We start from the raw sequence: 23,111 nt of genomic DNA on the forward strand, positions 1-23,111 counted from the left end.
TAATCACCTGTCTTGCCTTTAAGTGCCTGTCCCTTACAGACCCTAAAACTTCCCTGACAAATACAGAGATATCAAATAAAACCCCAGTGTTCCTTTGCTAGTGTCTACCTGCCTCTACCAATTATATATTAATACTCTTAATACTCTCAATACCACCCTGTGTAGCACAGAGGAGTAATTATAACCCCGGAATGCCCAGGCATATCTTGATTTAGCTTAGAATTTCCTCTGATATTGGGGAACGTTGCCGAGCACAAGGCGGAATTTCTATGCTCATAAGCTCCTCTATTTACAGTCTCTCCGGCTGATACATGTCCAGTAGTATAATGATATTGCTACCCATTACATACATAATACATTATTCCCTTCAGGGGAGATCTGCTGTGGCTGTACCAATCCAGGAAACATTGCAGTTTGAAATCAAATAAGCGTCTTGGGCTCAGAGCGCTACAGTGATTACGCTTTAAATGATAGATCATATTTTCCTATTCATCTGAGGCTTTTTTTCCGACTCATTGCCCTGTTCTTAAAGAAAATTTCATATTACCTCATTATACCTTAAGTAATAGAAAAAGATTTGATATCCGTATAAAGAAGAATTTTTTTTCCCCCAGTAGTGATGTGACACTCGGCACCGGTCCCGCAGCCAAAGCTGTGGGTACGAATGGCACTTCCAGAGACCTTTGGAAAGACCTTTTCTGTCTTTAAAGGGCAAGGAAAGCCAAAAGTGCCTGGTGGGGGGTCTAACTAGGAGCCCTGTTTACAGTAGCTTTATTATACTGTGTGATAATGGTCCAGACTGACTACACTTTGGTCCAATAGTTAAAAAAACATTGCATGTTGGGGGCCCTGGGGCCAAACGATTGAATTAGAACGACGGGTATAGGCGTCCATCGGTTTGGGGATTGCATCAGGCCAGATGTTGGTCGGGCAGGCCCATCGTTAGTGCCCATCAGGGCCAGAACTAGGGGTAGGCAGAAGCGTTACAAAATCATTGCATGTTGTGGGTGATATCGGGCTGATTCGGCATATTGGGGGCCCTGGGGCCAAACGATTGAATTAGAACGACGGGTATAGGCGTCCATCAGTTCGGGGACCACATCAGGCCAGATGTTGGTCGGGCAGGCCCATCGTTAGTGCCCATCAGGGCCGGAACTAGGGGTAAGCAGAAGAGGCAGATGCCTAGTGCGCAACGATTAGGGGGCGCAAGGCAGGAACCTCTCCTGCCTACCACTAGTCCACTCTCTTTAGTCATTGCCCCCACCGGGCTCGGCCCGCCCCTAGTGCCCATAAACGGGCCGATAAGCTGCTGAATCGGTCAGATATTTGCAGCTACTAATTTTTAAACCTGCCCAATCGAGATCTGTCCAATTTCAGGCCAGATGTTGGTCGGGCAGACCCATTGTTTGTGTCTATAGAAGGGCCGATAAGCTGCTGAATCAGTCTATTGGCAGCTAGACCAATATTGGAGCAAAGTGTAGTCAGTCTGGACCTTATCATAGCTGTCCATTATCGTGTATTAGTGTCCATAACTAAAATGGGCGGGCACAGTTTAAAAGCCAGGACTCTACCAAACCTGCTAAATGGGGCAGCTTTACGGCTAAAGAAGACTATCTGGCCTGGTGGATTTTTATTAGAGAGGCCACCAATGTCAAAGAGGTTAGGGACTAAGGCCACCAGAGTGTTCATTGCATAGGGTCAACCCTAACAATTTTGGCTTTCCTTGTCCTTTGAACAAATCCTGATTTCTGGTGGTTGGTCTGTCTCTGTAGAATAGAATAGCAGGATTTTGTAATGTAATTACTACTATTTATCATACAAACCTACTGTAAGTGACAACTTGAGTCTTGTTCCTTGTTGCAATAATATTTCATAATATATTGCCTTGCTGTGTTCATTCATGTTATACTCCAAATACTTCAATTCAGCCAATACCATGTGCTCTGTTAACTTACACAGCAACCCTTCATTTCCCATACTCCCTGTTTCATGAGATACTAATAGGAAAGGCTGGGGGGGGAGATGATCTTAGTTCTGCTCTGTTGGCAGTGCCACACAACTGAGATCCGGTCCACTTGTAAGTGAATTGCTTTACTGAACAGCTGGTACAGATATGGGCACTGATATTGCCTCAGATTTATTTGTAAAGGAAGCAAAAGGGAAGATATCAAACAGAGCTGAGCTTGATAAATCACTTCAAAGAATGTGATGCTTTGATACATTTGAGTCTAGTTTAATATTTTTAACCAACTCTAGCTGAATAAGCTTGTAAGACTAACTCAATCTGTCAATATTCAGACATGGTCCAATGATGGTCCAATGATGGTCCAACATGGTCAGTGATGGTCCAACATGGTCAGTGATGGGCCAACATGGTCAATGATGGTCCAGCATGGTCAATGATGGTCCAGCATGGTCCAATGATGAGCCAACATGGTCAATGATGGTCCAGCATGGTCAATGATGGTCAAACATGGTCAATGATGGTCCAGCTTGGTCAATGATGGTGCAACATAGTCAATGATGGTGCAACATAGTCAATGATGCCACCACACTCCTTCACCAGTCCAGCATGGTCAATGATGGTCAATAATGGTCAAACATGGTCAATGATGGTCCAACATGGTCAATGATGGGCCAGCATGGTCAATGATGGTCCAGCATGGTCAATGATGGTCAATAATGGTCAAACATGGTCAATGATGGTCCAGCTTGGTCAATGATGGTGCAACATAGTCAATGATGGTGCAACATAGTCAATGATGCCACCACACTCCTTCACCAGTTGCTGCAATTTGTTCCTCCTGATGATGGAAGCCACAGTCCAGCAAAAGCAATACAAGCAAAAAAGGCAATTTTCATACTTACCTCAAGGGGCCAACAAACTGTATAAGGACGGGTAGTGGGTCAGAAGATCTTTAGTGTCATAGGGCTGTCTTGCATTTGGAGTCCTTTGCATGTTTATGGAGTCAATGTATATTGTGAGCTTTGGTTGCCTTACTTATAGGTCAACCGCTACAGAACCTGTTGTGTTTCCCAGTGTTCATATTAATGTTTTTAGCCTGTGGCTCTTCAAATGTTGAAGTACAATTCTTTGTCTAGTGGTTGTGGAAGCTAAAGGCCATACCCTGGTCAGTCTCAGTTCTTATGAACATGGGCCCACAAAGACTCTTTTGCCTAAGGCTCTGCCACTAGTAAAGCTAGTCCTGCCATAACAAGACATCCCTTCCCAATATTTGCTTGTGGCAATATTAGCAAATAAGAATATATATATATGTGTTTATATGAGTCCTTTCTCATAAATGTATTTCTCTACCCTCTTCTATTGGTTCAGTGGTTCTTTTTCATCTATGATGTGCAAAGTTTACCGTGTTGGGAGAACCATGCGCAATGCATAATGGTAACTGGACACATTGTATTACACTGACTTTAATATGCCCATTTTAACTGTCTTACAGCCCATCTGTTGTTCTAATCAGCCTTGTAAGAAAGTAGTCATTAGGTGGAAAGGTCAAAACGGAAAGCTCAATAAAGCCAAGGTATTCAAGACCTGGCAATTTTAAACACTGATGGCTCTGCAACTCTGAAGCAATACCACATATAAAAGCAAATAAAAGCAGTGAGGGCAGTACCTTTATTTTGTACACTTTGTGCTGCCTGCAGATTCTTTATGTAATGATACAGCACCAATGTGGTTTTAATATGAGTAGTAAGGGTGCCTGGCATTTAATGATTTACAGTTACGTGTTTCTAGATGGAAGAACTTGATGTATATAATCCCCAGGCCATTACCAAGGGTACAAATAAGTCAGTAACTCCAGGTGTCTGAAGCAGAAATGTATTGGTTGGGGAATACATTTATACGTGGCCATAGGTGCTAAATGTACAGTAGTGACCCATATCGGTCCGGCCAAATATTATTGCTACTCTACTGGTGGAACTAAGTAGATGGGCGAATTTCCACGTTTCGCCATTGGCGGATTGTTTCGCGAAACGGAAAAAAATTGCCGCACGTCCAAAAATTGTCACCGGCGTCAAAAAAGAATAGCTGCGGGTGACAAAAGAATAGCCGTGTGACAAAAGAATAGCTGTGCAACAAAAGAATAGCCGCAGGTGACAAAATAATAGCCGCGGGCGACGAAAAATAGCCGCGGGCGACAAAAGAATAGCCGTGCAACAACAAAATAATAGCCGCGCGACAAAAGAATAGCCGCTGGCAACAATTTTTTTTGCCGCACAACATTTTGCAAATTTTCCGGCGAAACGGAACAGATTCGCTCATCACTAGAACTAAGCACTAACAGTATGTTGATAAATTACCCAATTAAGTCCTATCTGTAGCTTTTGTTATGCTTTAGGGGTAGTATCCCTCTGTGCACAGGAATGAGCTTGTAATAGGGGTCGGGAGCAGTTGTTAAGTGGGTTGCCTATGCCAGGTATACTCTAGGTCAGGGATCCCCAACCTTTCTTACTCATGAGCCTCAGTCAAATGTAAAAAGACTTGGAGACCAACACAAGCACCATAAAAGTTCATGGAGGAGCCAAATAAGGGCTGTGATTGGCTATTAGGGGCCTCTATGCTCACTATCAGCTTACAGGGGCTTTATTTGGTAGGAAATCTTGTTTTTATTCAACCAAAACTTGCCCCCAAGTCAGGAATTCAAAATAACTCCCTGGTTTGGGGGCACTGAGAGCAACATCCATGGGGTTGGAGAGCAACATGTTGCTCACAAGCCACTCTGATCTAGGTAAACAGAGGCTTTGGGCCAGGAAGAAATATTTTATGGCAGCATATACCAAAGCCAATGGGTTATCTTTTGTTAAACCTTAGTCTGTAATGGATAATAGGGGTGTATGGACTCCCAGTGAGGAGTTATAGAAGGGCTATTGCCCCCACAGAATGGGAATACTTGAAGGGAATAGAATCATAATAAGAGGAATAAGAGAGGTGAGTTAATGGGGTGTGTGTTGTCATTATTGTTCATGGTCAGTGTTAACTTGCTCCACATTGGAGACAGATGGCTTCTTGGGGCTCATTCAGCCAGTATCTAATCTAAACTGGCCAAGGTTACTTGCACATTGGTGGCAACTCACGGCTGGTTTTCTCCATGTTCATTGTTCTGTGCCATAAACACAAGCTTCTAGCTTCTTTATCTGGTCATTATGGCGCAGTCCATTCAGGTCACGGAGAGATGGAAATGCTAAACAGTCTCCTGATAGCTACATCAGAGGCAATTTGCATATTAATGCCAGATTTACTAAATAAATTAAGCAAATTGCAAAATGGCCAGTTAACCTTCTAAATATCCTTGAAAGTCATAACAAAGTAAAGTATCCCTTGTGATGCGCAAGCTGTGATATTTAGGGCCGGCCCAGTGCCTCCCCCACCAAGGATATTTTTCATATTTTCAATGTTATTCCAAATACTCTGTGTTTTAATCCTTTTAAAGGATTACGATGGTGTTCATAAGCTGAATAATTTGCTACAAATACATTGAAATCTGAGGAATTTCCAGCTTTTTTATATCCAATATTGCCAATTTCCTATTTTTTTTAAATGTAAGAATCCAGTAAGCATTGGTAGGGTTTCCGTTTTTACTTCAATGAATAGTATTTGTACAAGTTACCTTGTTCCCTGTGTTAGCTAAAGGGATTTATGGGACTCTTATCTTATCTAGGGTGATTTTTTATCAAGGAAACCCTGGTTATGTTTGATTGGAAATGTGCAAGAAGCTGTTTCGGACTTGGGTGCCAAGGGCCCATCGGAAAACCTTCAGACCTAAGGTTTCTTCTCATAAAGAATTGAGTAATGGCCATGGTATAGGCATACAAGGCAAATGGTTGGTTGAGCAGGAGGGCCCACTGACACCTGGGCCCACCGGGAGTTCTCCTGGTATCCTGGTGGGCCAGTCTGACACTGGTAAGAAGGAAGGGAATCATGCTTGTGTTGCTCCCCAACAGATTTTCCATTTGAATGAGGCTCATAGGTATAAAAGGTTGGGGATCCCTGATGTAGAGGAACCCTGGAGCTACTGCCACCTCCCGGTAGCTTCTGGGTTCCCTTGGCGCCCAGTGTTAATAGGCACAACAGACATGCACCTGAAGAACTTGGTGCAGGCATCATTCACACCCAAACATCGGAAATTATGGCAGGGGAACTTTTGCAGAATTGTGTCCGATTTTTGTAATTTTGCCGGAAGGTGCAATTCTGAGAAGAAAAAAACTCTGCATTGTGGGAAAAAAACATGGTCACCACACTTGGAATTACACTTTGCTTCCTGCACTTGTGAACATACATGTGCCCTATTATCTGTGCATTCTTTGCATACACTATGCATATCAATTGGTCCAGGGATCAGGTAGATCATATGTTGAGGGATCAGGTAGATCTTCTGCTGAGGGACCAGGCCAGGCGGTGCATTGTGCATTGACACATAAGGAAGAGGAGCTGGTCTGTTGTTCAGATTGTACTATCCAAACAATAGAAAGGCAGCATTCTGTGTTAGGTCCCTCGTACGATCTCCATCTGTGTGCTCCTTGGCCCAAATGGTCCAAATGGTCAGAGAGCGGAGGAGATTGTCCCATATTTGGCCACCATGTGAATAGAGAAAAATAATCTGACATTACATTAAATTCTAAGCAGAGCAACATCACAAGGCCTTTCTTCCTCAGAAAAATTATTTTTACGGATTACTTATCTATTTACCATTAATGCTCGTGTTGCATGCTTAGGGCAGTATGTACCAACCTTCACACCAACCACTGCTTCATTCTCCTGTACTGTATTTACTCATAGGGCAATGACATACAGGGTGGCTTTATGACTTTTAACTACTGTTCCTACATAATTCGTGCTAATTTTTATATTATGCAGTTCATCAGCTGAGGGCTTGTCCTATTGGGAATGACCAACTGGGAATGCTTCATTCTTCTGTACTATATTTACTCATAGGGCAAAGGTTTACAGGGTGGCTATATGACTTTTAAACTCTGTTTTTAGGTAATTGGTGGTAGTTTTAATGTGTACGGGCCTGTCCCATTGGGAATGACCAGTGGTGACCATGATGAGTGATCCCAAGAGTTTAAGTCCGAGTAACTAATCCAGAAACTGAGGCTTACTGTACAGGTATAGGACCCATTATCCAGAATGCTCGGGACCAAGGGTATTCTGGATAAGGGTCCGTAATTTGGATCTCCATACCTTAAGTCTACTAAAAAATCAATAAAACGTTAATTAAACCCAACGGGATTGTTTTGTATAATAAGGATTATTTATATCTTAGTTGGGATCAAGTACAGGTACTGTTTTATTATTACAGAGAAAAGGGAATCATTTAACCATTAAATAAGCCCAATAGGGCTGTTCTGCCCCCAATAAGGGGTAATTATATCTTAGTTGGGATCAAGTACAGGTACTGTTTTATTATTACAGAGAAAAGGGAATCATTTAACCATGAAATAAACCCAATAGGACTGTTCTGCCCCCAATAAGGGGTAATTATATCTTAGTTGGGATCAAGTACAGGTACTGTTTTATTATTACAGAGAAAAGGGAATCATTTAACCATGAAATAAACCCAATAGGACTGTTCTGCCCCCAATAAGGGGTAATTATATCTTAGTTGGGATCAAGTACAGGTACTGTTTTATTATTACAGAGAAAAGGGAATCATTTAACCATTAAATAAACCCAATAGGACTGTTCTGCCCCCAATAAGGGGTAATTATATCTTAGTTGGGATCAAGTACAGGTACTGTTTTATTATTACAGAGAAAAGGGAATCATTTAACCATGAAATAAACCCAATAGGACTGTTCTGCCCCCAATAAGGGGTAATTATATCTTAGTTGGGATCAAGTACAGGTACTGTTTTATTATTACAGAGAAAATTGAATCATTTAACCATTAAATAAACCCAATAGGGCTGTTCTGCCCCCAATAAGGGGTAATTATATCTTAGTTGGGATCAAGTACAGGTACTGTTTTATTATTACAGAGAAAAGGGAATCATTTAACCATTAAATAAACCCAATAAGGCTGTTCTGCCCCCAATAAGGGGTAATTATATCTTAGTTGGGATCAAGTTTTATTATTACAGAGAAAAGGGAATCATTTAACCATTAAATAAACCCAATAGGGCTGTTCTGCCCCCAATAAGGGGTAATTATATCTTAGTTGGGATCAAGTTTTATTATTACAGAGAAAAGGGAATCATTTAACCATGAAATAAACCCAATAGGGCTGTTCTGCCCCCAATAAGGGGTAATTATATCTTAGTTGGGATCAAGTTTTATTATTACAGAGAAAAGGGAATCATTTAACCATGAAATAAACCCAATAGGACTGTTCTGCCCCAATAAGGGGTAATTATATCTTAGTTGGGATCAAGTACAGGTACTGTTTTATTATTACAGAGAAAAGGGAATCATTTAACCATTAAATAAACCCAATAGGGCTGTTCTGCCCCCAATAAGGGGTAATTATATCTTAGTTGGGATCAAGTTTTATTATTACAGAGAAAAGGGAATCATTTAACCATTAAATAAACCCAATAGGGCTGTTCTGCCCCCAATAAGGGGTAATTATATCTTAGTTGGGATCAATTACAAGGTTCTATTTTATTATTACAGAGAAAAAGGAAATCAGTTCTGAATTATTTGATTAAGTAAGAGTCTATGGGAGACAGGCTTTCCGTAATTCGGAGCTTTCTGTATAACGGGTTTATGGATAAGGGATCCCATACCCGCATCTTCTTGCATCTTCCAATAGCCAATGCCTCTTGGAGATTACAGAGAGTTTCAGCACAGCATGGAGAGCAGAACACTATAGAAGTATTTGGTAGTGATTGTAAAGCAAACAGCTGCCTTGACACAAACAAAAAAGAAATAGCTATGGCAATGGAAGTCATATTTGCGCTAAGTAAGCTGTCCTAACCACTCATTAAAACATATCCATGTGACAAGTGAGTTTTAAAGTCTGCCAGGCAAGCTTTATGCATTGATAACCGTACGACCTGATGATGGCATGTCAGATTAAATGAATGTTATTTTGATTGTACCTTACAACTTCAGCTATGCTGTATATCTGCAGTGTTTCACTGAATTAAATCTCAGTTATCTGGCATTATAACGTCCTAGTCACGGGAGAGCATCAAAGATGGCATATTCCACTGCTGTGAATTAAGGGAATAGTAGAAAGATTGGAGGAGGGCTACTGTTTTATAGAAGGGGCCTAAAAGTCATTAAACTCTACTCTACCTTATCCCTACAGAAATTATATCTTAAGTGTCCATGGTCACATCCCTGATAAACAGTTGAAATGCCCTTCCATAGAGTGATACATTTGATTACACCATAATGCAAGTTGAAGAGGCATTTCTCCCTCTGTAGTCTGTATGTGAAGGTATGGTTCTCCGGTTATAACAACTCTTATTATCCTCATCTAACGCTTGTGATGGTCATCTCTGCTCTAGAAGTTCTTTTGCATCCAGGGTAAAGGTCCTTAAGCTCTGTTAACAAGGAGTTAATCTTGATAATAAGGACTAAAACTATTTGGGGTTAACATTTAGTGGCAAAATGATTACTTCACAGCAGATCATGAGAAGGCTTACATTCATTCTGGTCTCTTACATAAGAGAGGGTGTAGACTTTGCATTTTACATGCACAAAAATGATTGGGTTTTAGTGGTTCGTAACAGGTAAACAAAAAGTGATAATTTGGGAATATACCTCTTTTTACATTCTACTGTTTTTAGTAGTATTCAGTGTTCACACCCTGGCCTGTAGTGTCTTGACTTATGACATGGGGCCATTCCAGCGCTCTTCCAGGGGTAGATCCATAAGCTGCATATTAGGGTCTGTACTTTGGTGATGACCATGCTAGAAACTAGTTCCTCTAGCTCTTCTCATTGGAACTATGAACTTAGTTACTAGCCTTTACTATCATGTTTCTAGTGCACTTTTGTCTGGCTAGTGGGGGGTTTCAAGCCCCATCTTTTACCTTTATGAGGCCTAAACCTTTAGAGTACACCATCACCTTCTTTGTGAAGGAACATTCATAACTAAACCTAGACATTCATCTTCCTTTACATGAATGGAATAACTTTATTCTACTCTACTCTAATCTACACAAACATGATCTGACATCACAGTCACGGGATACATAATTTCCGCCCCAGGACATCCTGGCAAGTAGTTCTTCTTCCTTTACTCACTACCGTATATACTCGAGTATAAGCCGATCCGAATATAAGCCGAGGTACCTAATTTTACCTAAGAAAACTGGAAAAACTTATTAACTCGAGTATAAGCCTAGGCATCCATTTCTTTTAACACACCTGCACACTAGCTTGTGTCTGAGTAGTAAGGGCAGCGCTGGATTACTAGTCCAACTGGCCAACCATGTTATCATTTTAATTTGGGTGATTAGAAAGGAAAGGTTTGCATGTAGTACAGTGATATCCCGGCACAGAAGGAAAAAGGGGGTACATAGGGGGAATGTAGAACAGAAAGCAAAACAGAAAGTAGAAAACCTCAACTCATACTATAACTGTAGACATTTGTGTATTCCATTGTCTTACTGTTTTGGCTTTTATTACATATTGGGGATGGAGTTATCATCATGAGTGATGGCACGGAGGGGTGGAAGGCAGCCAGGTCCTCCAGGGGGCCCATGGGTATCCACTCTCCCTTTCTAATATGTTTACTTTTGCATATTTGACTTTGGTTACTAATAGACATCCATTTTTAGGGCAGCCTGGGTCAGTGGTTTTGTTGCCCACTGAAGAGAAAGCCCTGGAGCAGGGGTAGGGAACCTTGGCTCTCCAGCTGTGATAAAACTACAAATCCCATCAAGCATTTTCCTTAATTAACTATGACTGTGGCTGTCAGACTCCTGCAATGCATTGTGGGACTGGTAGTTCCATAACAGCTGGAGAGCCAAGGTTCCCTACCCCTGCCCTGGAGCATGTGTGTTATAAGGCTTCTGTGCAACGTGTCACATACTGCAGCCCTATTAGAGCAGAGAAAAAAATCATTGGCGACTTAAGGAGCATAAAATAAGAGAAATCAAAGCCAAAGGATGAGACATGTCTCCGAATGTGTCTGGCAGGATGTGCGATCCCCCTGAGGCATAATGTCCATTTTCATATTGATGAACTGTCAGGTGCAAAAAATGGCATGAACTTATAAATAAAGCAAGACCTATGCATTCTCCCTTGCACCGTTTGAGGCATTCTGATATCTTTGGTTACAAGGAGAGCCAGCTCGGCAGATAAGAGTTTAGCTGAGTGTTAATGACCATTAAACTCTTATCTGCCGAGCTGGCTCTCCTTGTAACCAAAGATATCAGAATGCCTCAAACGGTGCAAGGGAGAATGCATAGGTCTTGCTTTATTCATTAAACAGCTCATTTAAATGAAAGTTCTTTTACCACGGAGACAACAATCCGCAATTTTACGAAAAACGGCAGCCCGTAATACCTTGCTACAGCCATCGGACGCGTACCGGCATTCGGCGCACACTCACGCACGTCACGCAGAGTGCGACATGACACGTGTGCGCCGAATGCCGGTACGCGTCCGATGGCTGTATGGTCTAGCTGGTCTGAATGGTCTAGCTGCGCTCGCTGCCTGTAGCAAGGTATTTTACGGGGGTATTTTACAGAGAGGGGGTCGCAGAGTAAGCGCATGTACACGCGTCGGCCGGGGGAGGGTTGGGTGCGTGCGGCTACGCACTTGGGCAGCGTTACATCAGCATCTACCGTATATACCCGAATATAAGCCGAGGATTACTTTTTCAGCTCTTTTTTAGGGCTGAAAATCTCGGCTTATACTCGAGTATATACGGTAAGTAACTCACGACTGCTATAACCTTGAAGGATGTCCTACCTTATCCCTACAGAAAATATATCTTGAGTGTCCATGGTCACATCCCTGACAAACAGTTGAAATGCCCTTCCATAGAGTGACACATTTGATTATACCATAATGCAAGTTGAAGAGGCATTTCTCCCTCTGTAGTCTGGATGTGAAGGTATGGTTCTCCGGTTATAACAACTCTTATTATCCTCGTCTCAAGATTGTAATGGTCATCAACGTTCTAGAAGTTCTCCTACATCCAGGGTTACAATGTAAGTTCAGTTCCAACTTGTTGTCCCTTGAATATCCAAATACACCTATAATTACATGTATTTCTATAGCTTATGTTGCATAACTGGGAGAAAAACACTTGAATTTGATTTTCATTGGCATAATTAGTGCCTACAATGTAATTGCCATGTAATAATATTTTAGCAGACCAAACACTTACCTCAAATACACAGTTTTTTCCCCCCATTTCCTGGGAGATGGAAATAGTAAAAGCTGAAAGTGCACACTACCCTTCAGAAAATCTGTTATACGATGGGAAAGTGAATTTATGCATGAAAGTTACAATTTTCAGCATCATTTACACTAAACCGCACAGGCAGGCAGATATATAAATTGATATTCAAAGACGACCTTTATTGGAGATGGTGACAGCTAGAGCTGACTATGGAAATGCCGTCGCTCGACAGACAGAATTCATTACGAGGAAAGAGATTTCTGTTTTCTTATGTATTAAATTTACCTACACAATATTTGCATCCGAGTGGTTTCCTGACGGACAGCTTTTCCAAGCAAACTCAACAATAGCTTGGTTTGGTTTCACCATCCTAGCATGTCCGTATAAGTATAAGCATATTATGCATATCCACGCTTGTACGTGTTTAGATACATATTGCACATCGAAAAAATGGGGCTAAAAAAATCAGTCTTGGGTTGAAGTTGTCTATTTAGTATTCTTGCCTGTATCTTCTTGATGAGTCAATAAACTATCATCAAAATGGCTATGTGTATTTGTACTTTGATAGCAAATTGATCTTGCGTCTGAAGGCCGCGTTGAGTGTCTCCCAAAGTGTTCCTAGAAGGTTTTATTTGAAGAGCTTCTATAAAGTTACCACTAGGAATTCTAGTTATCACTAAAATGAGGATTTCACTGCCAAGATCTCTAATAATCATTATTCTCTGTTGCATTTTGCAAATCGTCTCTATATTTTGGCATTTATCTCAAATCTGTTGTGGAATATTTGTTTGAGGTGTTATAATTATAGGCTTTGAGATACCAAATACATTTTTGTGGAAGTAGAGTGCAATCTGTGCCAAAAAAAATCTGTGAAAACCTCTATGAATATAATCAAGTGGAAGAAATACTATGAGAATCATTTCAGGCAGGTTATTTAAGCAGATCTTGATGATGTTTGGTGCACGTGTGGGTTCCCCATAGAACAATTAGGCCAAGTATTCCTAGGGCAGGGATCCCCAACCTGCGTGAAATAGAAAACAATGATGGGATTAATTTCCCCTTGAAACTGGGTGAAATAGAAAACAATGATGGGATTAACTTCCCTTTGAAAATGTGTGAAATAAAAAACAATGAGGGGATTAATTTCCCTTTAAAAATGTGTGAAATAAAAAACAATGATGGGATTAACTTCCCTTTGAAAATGTGTGAAATAGAAAACAATGATGGGATTTACTTCCCCTTGAAACTGGGTGAAATAGAAAACAATGAGGGGATTAACTTCCCTATGAAAATGTGTGAAATAGAAAACAATGATGGGATTTACTTCCCCTTGAAACTGGGTGAAATAGAAAACAATGAGGGGATTAACTTCCCTATGAAAATGTGTGAAATAAAAAACAATGAGGGGATTAACTTCCCTTTGAAACTGGGTGAAATAGAAAACAATGATTGGATTAACTTTCCCTTGAAACTGTGTGAAACAGAAAACAATGATTGGATTGACTTTCCCTTGAAACTGGGTGAAATAGAAAACAATGATTGGATTGACTTTCCCTTGAAACTGGGTGAAACAGAAAACAATGATGGGATTTACTTCCCCTTGAAACTGGGTGAAATAGAAAACAATGATGGGATTAACTTCCCCTTGAAGCTGTGTGAAATAGAAAACAATGATGGCATTAACTTCCCCTTGAAACTGGGTGAAATAGAAAACAATGATGGGATTAACTTCCCCTTGAAACTGGGTGAATAGAACATAATGATTGGATTAACTCCCCCTTGAAACTGGGTGAATAGAAAATAATGATTGGATTAACTCCCCCTTGAAGCTGGGTGAAATAGAAAACAATGATGGGATTAACTTCCCCTTGAAGCTGGGTGAAACAGAAAACAATGATGGGATTTACTTCCCCTTGAAACTGGGTAAAATAGAAAACAATGATTGGATTAACTTCCCCTTGAAAATATGTCAAGGACGGGCTGTCTCTGACTATTCTCTCCCTCTACTATTCTTAGCTGCCCTAGGACTCAATGGTACTCCTGCCAGATTTTGTTTTACATAAAAAAAATCATGAATTTTGGGAGTTATTTTGGAAAAACTCTAATTTTTCAGGTAAAATTTCTAAAAAAAAATCTTGAATTTTTTGAGAAACAATATCAGAAAAATCAGGTACTGGCAAAAACCCATTTGTAAATTTCAAAATCTCAAAAGTAAAAAAAACTTTTTCTCAAAATTGCTTAGTAGTTGCCCCGAAGTGTTACTATATCCATCCATTATTCAGTGTATTGATAGGTTGTTTATCATTTTACTAAGGCATATCCCCAAGCAGCCAATCACAGTCTGGGATCCAATATTTCTAGATGCCCCCACCCCCACTGATTCTTCCAAATTCTGAAGCAACGCAACTAAGAACCTCTCAGTGGGCCTATTAACTCTTAACTTATTCTACTTAATAATTGTTAAAAAGAGAAAACAATCTAATTTCACAAGTAAGCTTCTTTGGTGATGGAAGAAATCGGACTCTTTTTATACATTTAATTGCGTTGGAACAATTTGTTTAACTAATGATTTAAAGATGAGTTGAACGAGAGCAATTACATTGTCAGCTTACTTGCGTTAAGTAGTCAGTAATGAGTTGACAGACTGTGATTGAGCAATTATGCAAAGTGTTTATGAAAAACAAAATAGTTTCTGGTTGCTTTACAGTTTTACCATTGGCTTGTCTATTAAAGAGTTATTGTTTTCAGTTAATGCATATAAAATGTTGTCTCGTGCAGGAAATAGGCACAGCAGTGAAACATTTATCATCACTTCAATTGACTTTACAGTTTAGTAGAATGAACTAATGTACTGTAGGGAGGAGAGGATGGGAGGCTCAACATGTACTAGCAGAATGAAAAACACTCCGATTGGAAGAGGAAGCAGAGAAAGCAAACGATGGGGATGGACAGAATAATAGTGGAAAACTGGGAAAGAATAATGGAAGGGTGGAGAAAAGAGACTGCTTTTGGGGGAGTTAGAAATCCTAGAGCAGGGGTTGGGGACCTTTTTGGCTGAGAGAGCCATAAACACCACATATTTTAAAATGTAATTCCGTGAGAGCCATACAATATGTTTGGCCACGGATGCTGCGGGGCAAGGTAGGGTGGGTCCCAAGGATGCCGGATGTGGAGGAGGGCATGGCCTGCGCTCGGTGGATAGAAGAGGTGGTCTAAGGCTTAGAACACGTCTTCTATCTGTCGAGCGCAGGGGCAAGGTAGGGTGGGTGCCAAGGATGCCAGATGCGATGCAGAGGAGGGCCTGACCCGCAACTGGCGGATAGAAGACGTGTTCTAAGGCTTAGAACAGGTCTCCTATCCGCCGAGTGCAGGCCACGCCCCCCGTTATTTTTTTTATTAAAGATTCGGCAGCGAGCCAGATGCAGCCATCAAAAGAGCCACATCTGGCTCCTGAGCCATAGGTTCCCTACCCCTGTCCTAGAGCATTCGAATAGAGAAGGGAAGATACTAGAGAAGGGAAGATACTAGAGAAGGGAAGATACTGGAGAAGGGAAGATACTAGAGAATGGAAGATACTGGAGAAGGGAAGATACTAGAGAATGGAAGATACTGGAGAAGGGAAGATACTAGAGAATGGAAGATACTGGAGAAGGGAAGATACTAGAGAATGGAAGATACTGGAGAAGGGAAGATACTAGAGAATGGAAGATACTGGAGAAGGAAAGATACTAGAGAAGGGAAGATACTAGAGAAGGGAAGATACTGGAGAAGGGAAGATACTAGAGAATGGAAGATACTGGAGAAGGGAAGATACTAGAGAATGGAAGATACTGGAGAAGGGAAGATACTAGAGAATGGAAGATACTGGAGAAGGGAAGATACTGGAGGAAGGGAAGATACTGGAGAAGGGAAGATACTAGAGAAAGGGTCCAGAGGGTTGTGGGAGAAAAGAAGAAGAAGCAAGAGAAAGAAATGTAGTTGAGAAACAGATACTAAAGGGATAGAGCAATAGCAGCGTAAGGGTGATGGTGAAAACCTGGGTTTAGAACAAAAATTTACAGAGGAAGGGAATCTGGTCAAAGAGAGTCTGGGGGAAATGGTTGGCTAAAGTGACTTTAAGGAGGACATAGCGTAGGAAAAACATACATTCTGAATAAAGGAGCAGGTAGCGGTGTAAAAGACTGGAGTAAAAGAAGATATTATTGTCAGATGCTTGAATGTAAAAATGTAGAATGTAAAAAGTAGACTGTAGAGCCTTATTATGTATGCAGGCCTGTATGCTGTGGGAATTTCCGAAGGAAAAAAATACAGATCTTCTTGTCAGGGTGATAACAAAGCAACAGAAATACTGGTACAAATAGTCTGTGATACTAAAGTGGTTTGGTCCCAGGTAAATATGGTAAGAGCATGAAACAGATCCCCGTCACAGCAGGACCGTCAGAGTATAACCATTGTTTCTATTATAAAGAATAGAAAGTACTCAGCTAATAATCATATAAAGTGAGTAACAATTAAAAATCATATGAAGTGTCCAGTTTATTATCATAAACTTTATTTGTTCATCCCATCTCCCACCTAAAATAAGTCATCACTAAAGGAACTACTGAAGGACAGTCACATGATCAAAGTGGGACTCACTGGGGCACAGTAAACATATTTGCCCTGCCCGTGTTTATACTTATAAAGCTGGACAAGCCCGGTGCCGATGCAAACATAACTGTGATTTTTTTTATTGCTTAAGAATGTCCTTAAGAGTAGTGATGAGCGAATTTGTTCACCAGGCATAGATTTGTAGTGAATTTCCACATTTCGCCATTGGCGAATTGTTTTGCGAAATTTCCGAGAAAATTCGATGGCAAAAATTTGTGGCGCGTCAAAAAAAAAAGTCACAGTTCCGTCAAAATGGACGCGGTCAAGTAAAGAAGTGATTCAACCTGAGCCGCCCGCGTCATCAAAGGGCGCAGGCGACAAATAATGGATGCAGGTGACAGAAAAATTGCTCGCCAAACATGTTTCGCGGATTTTTCACCGTTTTGCAATTTTTGCTGTTGTTTCGCTTATTTTTTGGCAGATGGAAACGGGACAGATACGCTCATCACTACTTAAGAGATTTTTCAATACGGTATAATTTCAGTTTGTGAATTTTTATGCACACACTCTGCTTCCGAATTACACCAAAAATTTGGTGGCGTAAAAAATATTCACTGAACGAATTTCGCAAATTGCAAATTTATATTCCCAAAGTGAAAATCGGCGCTATTTTTCCTCAAAATAAAGACGTACAGTGGCCATGCTCACGCAAACCTCATTCTTATTTGCGAGCGATTTGCCAATTTTTATGCGCAATGCGCATTTTACAGCGATTCACAAAAAAAGGAAAGGCGGGCACAGCAGTGCAAAATTTAACCATTTAAGGTAAAACATTTGCAAAACAACCATATGCAAAAAATAAGCACTGCACAAACTTTATAAATGACCCCCCCACTATGATTTATGCTAAAATGACCATTGCTAAAGTGAAAATTTTGATTATGACTGCACACTCGATACGTTCAACGTATTTTGTATTTACAGTCACCATCTATGATTTTTCCATTTATAAATTTTCTTTCTTTTTTTTGTAGATAAAACCATAATATTTCGAACCCAACAAGGGAATGTGGTGAAGCTGAATGTAGAGCAAAACGAGTCAACGCTTTTAATAGAAAACAAGACATTCGTAAGTATTGAACATGGAACCGATTTCAGTGCTATAACCATGACTAACTGTAAACTGTTGTGTATAATGGTATTAGTTTATTGTTTAATTGTCCACAAGAGGCCCAAAGCTATGACTGAGTGGTGTGCTACACACCGGAAACAGGGCCCCCCTCCATTCTCATTGGGATTATTCAGATGAAAATGTCATTTAAGAAAATTTAGCTCTTGAGTTAATGCAAAATTTCCTCTGTTGGAGTGAGTCGATCATGATAGTTGCAGTCAAGAACATACCAAGATTGTTCTGAACTCAAACAATCTAGAACACAGGGTCTAAGAATGGCTATGCTAAAGACATTTCCACTACATCCACCAAGGTACATGGACCTGCCCATTATACTTCTGCCTCTACTTACTATGGATCCACAAAGGATTTCTTTAATGATAGGAAAATGAGATCTCCATCATTAAACTACACAGCCACCGTGAAAATGCCATAAAGCTCAATGATCTTCAAGTGATTATGGGGTAGTTAGGGTTGAGGAAAGATATTTATTATATATGGACCCATCTAGTGCCAAGTTTCTTCTCAAGCCCTCCCACCATAATTGTTTTTCCCAATTCACACATTTTGTCAAATTTTTAATTCCCATGTCTATGTTAACCTTTGTTATACAATCCTTTGGCTTAAACTTGTCTTCAACCTACTTCAATTTTTAAAGTATTGCATTGGGAATTGTCACCCCAAGTTTAAAGCATCTACCAAGTGCTAATCCCATAACCACACTCCCCCACAAAAACCAAAAATTGTTCAGAATGAATGTAAAACATTTTTCCACCCACACCACTCTCACTCAGTAAATAGTACATGCTGTTTTAAGAACAAATACAACTCTTAACATTATTTATTTTAAAGATAGCGGAATTGTAAAGGGTCTATAGAGACTAAATCCCTACATTTCCATCATTCTACTTCTAAATGGCTCCCCCGGTCTGTCTAACACATATGGTTTTCTGTATAAACTTTATGCAACACTATAGCAATTAACAATGTTTACCAGGGCATACTAAAGGGAAACTACACTCAATGTATTATAAGAAAGATAAGTTCATCTCTATTTTAATGTGTGGTGTGTTGTATGTTCTTTATTGTATTCACTTCCAACTTGCACTTTCAAAAATGATCAACCTGTGGCACGTTTCTTTTTTTTCAATGGGTCGTGTGAAATCAGGGAGTTAACCTGAATAAATCTTTCATCTCGTTTCACATCAGAAAGGTAATTTGCTAAAGTCCTTTCCACTGAATAACTAAAAGACTGATCTCTTTGCCGAAGCCATATATCAGATTGATGAGATCTGATATAAGTGAAACCATCTGTCTGTGAGATGGAATTGTGGCTCAGCAGCTTCTCCTTTGTATTTGCTGCTAAATCTGCCTTATAGTTGGCATAGAATAAAAGTAAGGAAACATAAGGCCAAAGTATAGAAACATAAGGCTAAAGTGCTACAAGTATAGAGACATAAGGCCAAAAGCTACCAGTGTAGGAATATAAAGCCAAAGTGCTACAGTATATATAAAGTATAGAAATAGAAGGCCAAAGGTTATAAGTATAGAAACATAAGGCCAAAGGCTACCAGTGTAGAAATTTAAAGCCAAAGTGCTACAAGTATACAACTATAAGACTATTGGCTACAGAAACAAAAGGACAAAATTCTACAAATATAGAAACATAAGGCCAAAGGCTATAACTATAGAAACATAACATCAACAACTACAAGTGTAGAAACCTAAGACCAACAAATACAAGTATAGATGCGTAATGCCAAAGTGCAACAAGTATAGATACATAAGGCCAAAGGCTACAAATATAGAAACATAGGCCCAAAGGCTACAAGTATAGAAACATAAGACCAACAACTACAAGTGTAGGAAAGTAAGGCCAAAGGCTATAAATATAGAAACATAAGACCAATGACTACAAGTGTAGGAACATAAGGCCAAAGGCTATAAATATAGAAACATAAGACCAATGACTACAAGTGTAGGAACATAAGGCCAAAGTGGTAAAGAAACATAAGGCCAAAGGCTACAAATATAGAAACATAAGACCAACGACTACAAGTGTAGGAACATAAGGCCAAAGTGTTACAAGTGTAGAATCATAAGTCTAAAGGCTACAAGTATAGATACGTAAGGCCAAAGGCTACAAATATAGAAACATAAGGCCAAAGACTACAAGTATAGAAACATAAGGCCAAAGACTACAAGTATAGAAACATAAGGCCAAAGACTACAAGTATAGAAACATAAGGCCAAAGGCTATAGATATAGAAACATAAGACCAACAACTACAAGTGTAGGAACGTAAGGCAATAAATATAGGAACATAAGACCAATGACTACAAGTGTAGGAACATAGGCCAAAGGCTATAGATATAGAAACATAAGACCAAAAACTACAAGTGTAGGAACGTAAGGCTATAAATATAGGAACATAAGACCAATGACTACAAGTGTAGGAACATAGGCCAAAGGCTATAGATATAGAAACATAAGACCAACAACTACAAGTGTAGGAACGTAAGGCTATAAATATAGGAACATAAGACCAATGACTACAAGTGTAGGAACATAGGCCAAAGGCTATAGATATAGAAACATAAGGCCAAGTGTTACAAGTGTAGAATCATAAGGCTGAAGGCTACAAGTATAGAAACATACTTCAGGCATAGAGCCTGAATATCTGTGTGTGCATGAATTAATAACCTGTATAGCAATTAGAATTAACAAAGGGAATCAAAATGAACCCATAATTTAAGATCATACCCCTGATCTAACCAATCTATGCGTGCTTATATTCCAAATTCTTCTCAGACCCTACCCATTTTCTGGCTATTCTGTGACCAATTCATTCTATAACTCAGAACTTTTGCATAAATAGTGAATGTTGGGAGGTATAGTATGTCCGCTGTCAGCTCCTTAAACTTCTGGATCAAAAATGCTATTTCAGGTGTCAAGACTTTTTTTTTTCATTTGAGATTTTGTGACAAAGTCCATTTTCAGTAAATTTGCATCAATCGTAGCAGTTTGACAGTGGCATGAATAAGTGCCCGGTCCTCTTTGACACATACTGGTAGGTTTCCTTAAGCTGAGAGGCTATTTAAGTTTGATCACCTGTCAACTTTTTGACAATAGTATTAATGTTTTACCATTACACCGATATACTTAGACCTTCTACTGTAATGCAAACATTTGAATGTTTTATGTGTTTAACAAGGCCTGTGTATGCAGAAAGTGTTCAGCCAAATGCAAGCCTTTTCTATGTAGAAATTAGGGTCAAACCATTGGTGGATCTTCTTGCTCTGTGTAGAGCTTAACAAGTGAAACTTGGCCCTGTACCTTGTTCTTCCATATCTTCATTGACTAGCTTAAATGCAATAATAATGCACACAGATCACAATCAGAAGTCCTCAGCTCAAATGAATGACTGAGATCTCCCCACAATGCATTTAGTTAAACCAAAAGTGGCCCAACTCACCAATCATATACCTACATTTATTTCAATAGCTGAACGTCTCACATATTTGCTAGATCATGGAAAATGTTGCTGGAAGACTACAGGCCATCCTTGATTTAAATAGTTAAGTGCCTCAAGATTGGCCACCACCATTCCTCCATGGGCCTGGGCTTCCTCATCTCTAATAAAAGCTCTACTAATAGACTGGTCACTTAAAGAATAAGTAAACCTTTTTTTTTTTTTTTCTATCAGTAAAATTATTTTAAACAGCCTCCAGAATTACCTACCTTTGTCCCAACATTCTGTCTGACCTGGCTCCTGAGTTAGAAGTTGATCATTTCCATTGCTTCCTTGTGCAGAGTGAAGCCCACTTCCTGTTCAGTTTCCTCATCACTTCGACTACTGTAGTCGAAGTGGAGAGCCTTCTGGGCATGCCTGGAGGCAGCAGGAGCCAGTCTCTGCATAAGCAGGTTTTTTTTTAACTGAACAGGAAGTGGGGGCGGGGCTTCACTCTGCACAGAAAGCAAATTAAACGATCACCTTCTAACTCAGGAGCCAGGTCAGACAGAATCATGGGACAAAGGTAGGTAATTCTGGAGGCTGTTTAGAGTAATTTTACTGATAGAAAAAAAAAAAAGGTTTACTTATTCTTTAAATGCATTATAAAGGTTGAAAGGCACCATGGCTTAATTTATGAAAATGACACCATAGATATGGAATATGTTTCAAGAGTAGAACTGTATTGTATTTTATTATATCAGTGTCAGATATTGACTCCTCTACTCCTCCGTCCCGCAGTTTAGCCAAATTCATCACTTTCCTTGTTTTTTAATGGAAAGTCAGAGAAAATGAATGCACATTTCCACTACACTACTGAGATATTGATTTCTGGCTTTACCTGTGTTACCTGCCATGAATCTAACTGTATCTTGAACACCCTAATTCCCCAGTACATGGAAATTGCACGAACTATAGTACACGGCCATTGAATGGAACTCCTCAGGGCAGAGTCACTGCTGTGAATGCTCAGAATGTTGTTTGCTCAATGGCACATCATCTGCCCACAACACTTACAGCTTCATTAGTGGAAAGCAATGTGGCAAAGTCTCCGACTGGGTATCAGGAACAATCATGAAAGATGACTGCCACTTGCTCAGAATAAAGAAGTAGACCATACAAAATCAATACTCTCATTACCACTGGCACATTTCCTTAGCTAAGGCTGACATTTTCATTGCCTCCCTGTGGACAGGTTGAGTTGTACCTGCCCATGCAGTGCAGCATGTATCATGTTGTTAAGTCTGTGTCTACCAAGAATGTTTATCTGGTGAGGGTTGTCATATCATTCAGGCAACACTTTGTTTTTTTGTTTGAACAAGAATACGCTGTACTTTCTGGCTATTATGAAAGCTTCAAAGACTGTAAGATTGTCTTGTTTTCCATCGTTCTGAGCCTGCATTTAGAAAATTGTTCCAAAGATTCGAATTTCTTTCCACATGGATAGTTTCAGTTTACAGCGAACGTGCCATTTCCATTGCAGAAACATGAATTTCCCTCCTTCTTGCTTCAAAA

General features: G+C 39.9%; 1 protein-coding gene across 3 annotated transcripts in view; it reads left to right on the forward strand.

Annotated features, from left to right (window-relative positions):
* dpp6 (dipeptidyl-peptidase 6) overlaps positions 1–23,111 on the forward strand; it is an 834,825-nt gene that overhangs the window by 667,805 nt on the left and 143,909 nt on the right. For all 3 annotated transcript variants that reach the window (XM_031903179.1, NM_001102992.1, XM_012964203.3), the window contains 1 exon segment: positions 17,949–18,043. In XM_031903179.1, coding sequence (XP_031759039.1) covers positions 17,949–18,043 — 95 coding nt within the window.

Source organism: Xenopus tropicalis, chromosome 6 (genome assembly GCF_000004195.4).
Source record: "Xenopus tropicalis strain Nigerian chromosome 6, UCB_Xtro_10.0, whole genome shotgun sequence".
Classification (NCBI taxonomy): Eukaryota; Metazoa; Chordata; class Amphibia; order Anura; family Pipidae; genus Xenopus; species Xenopus tropicalis.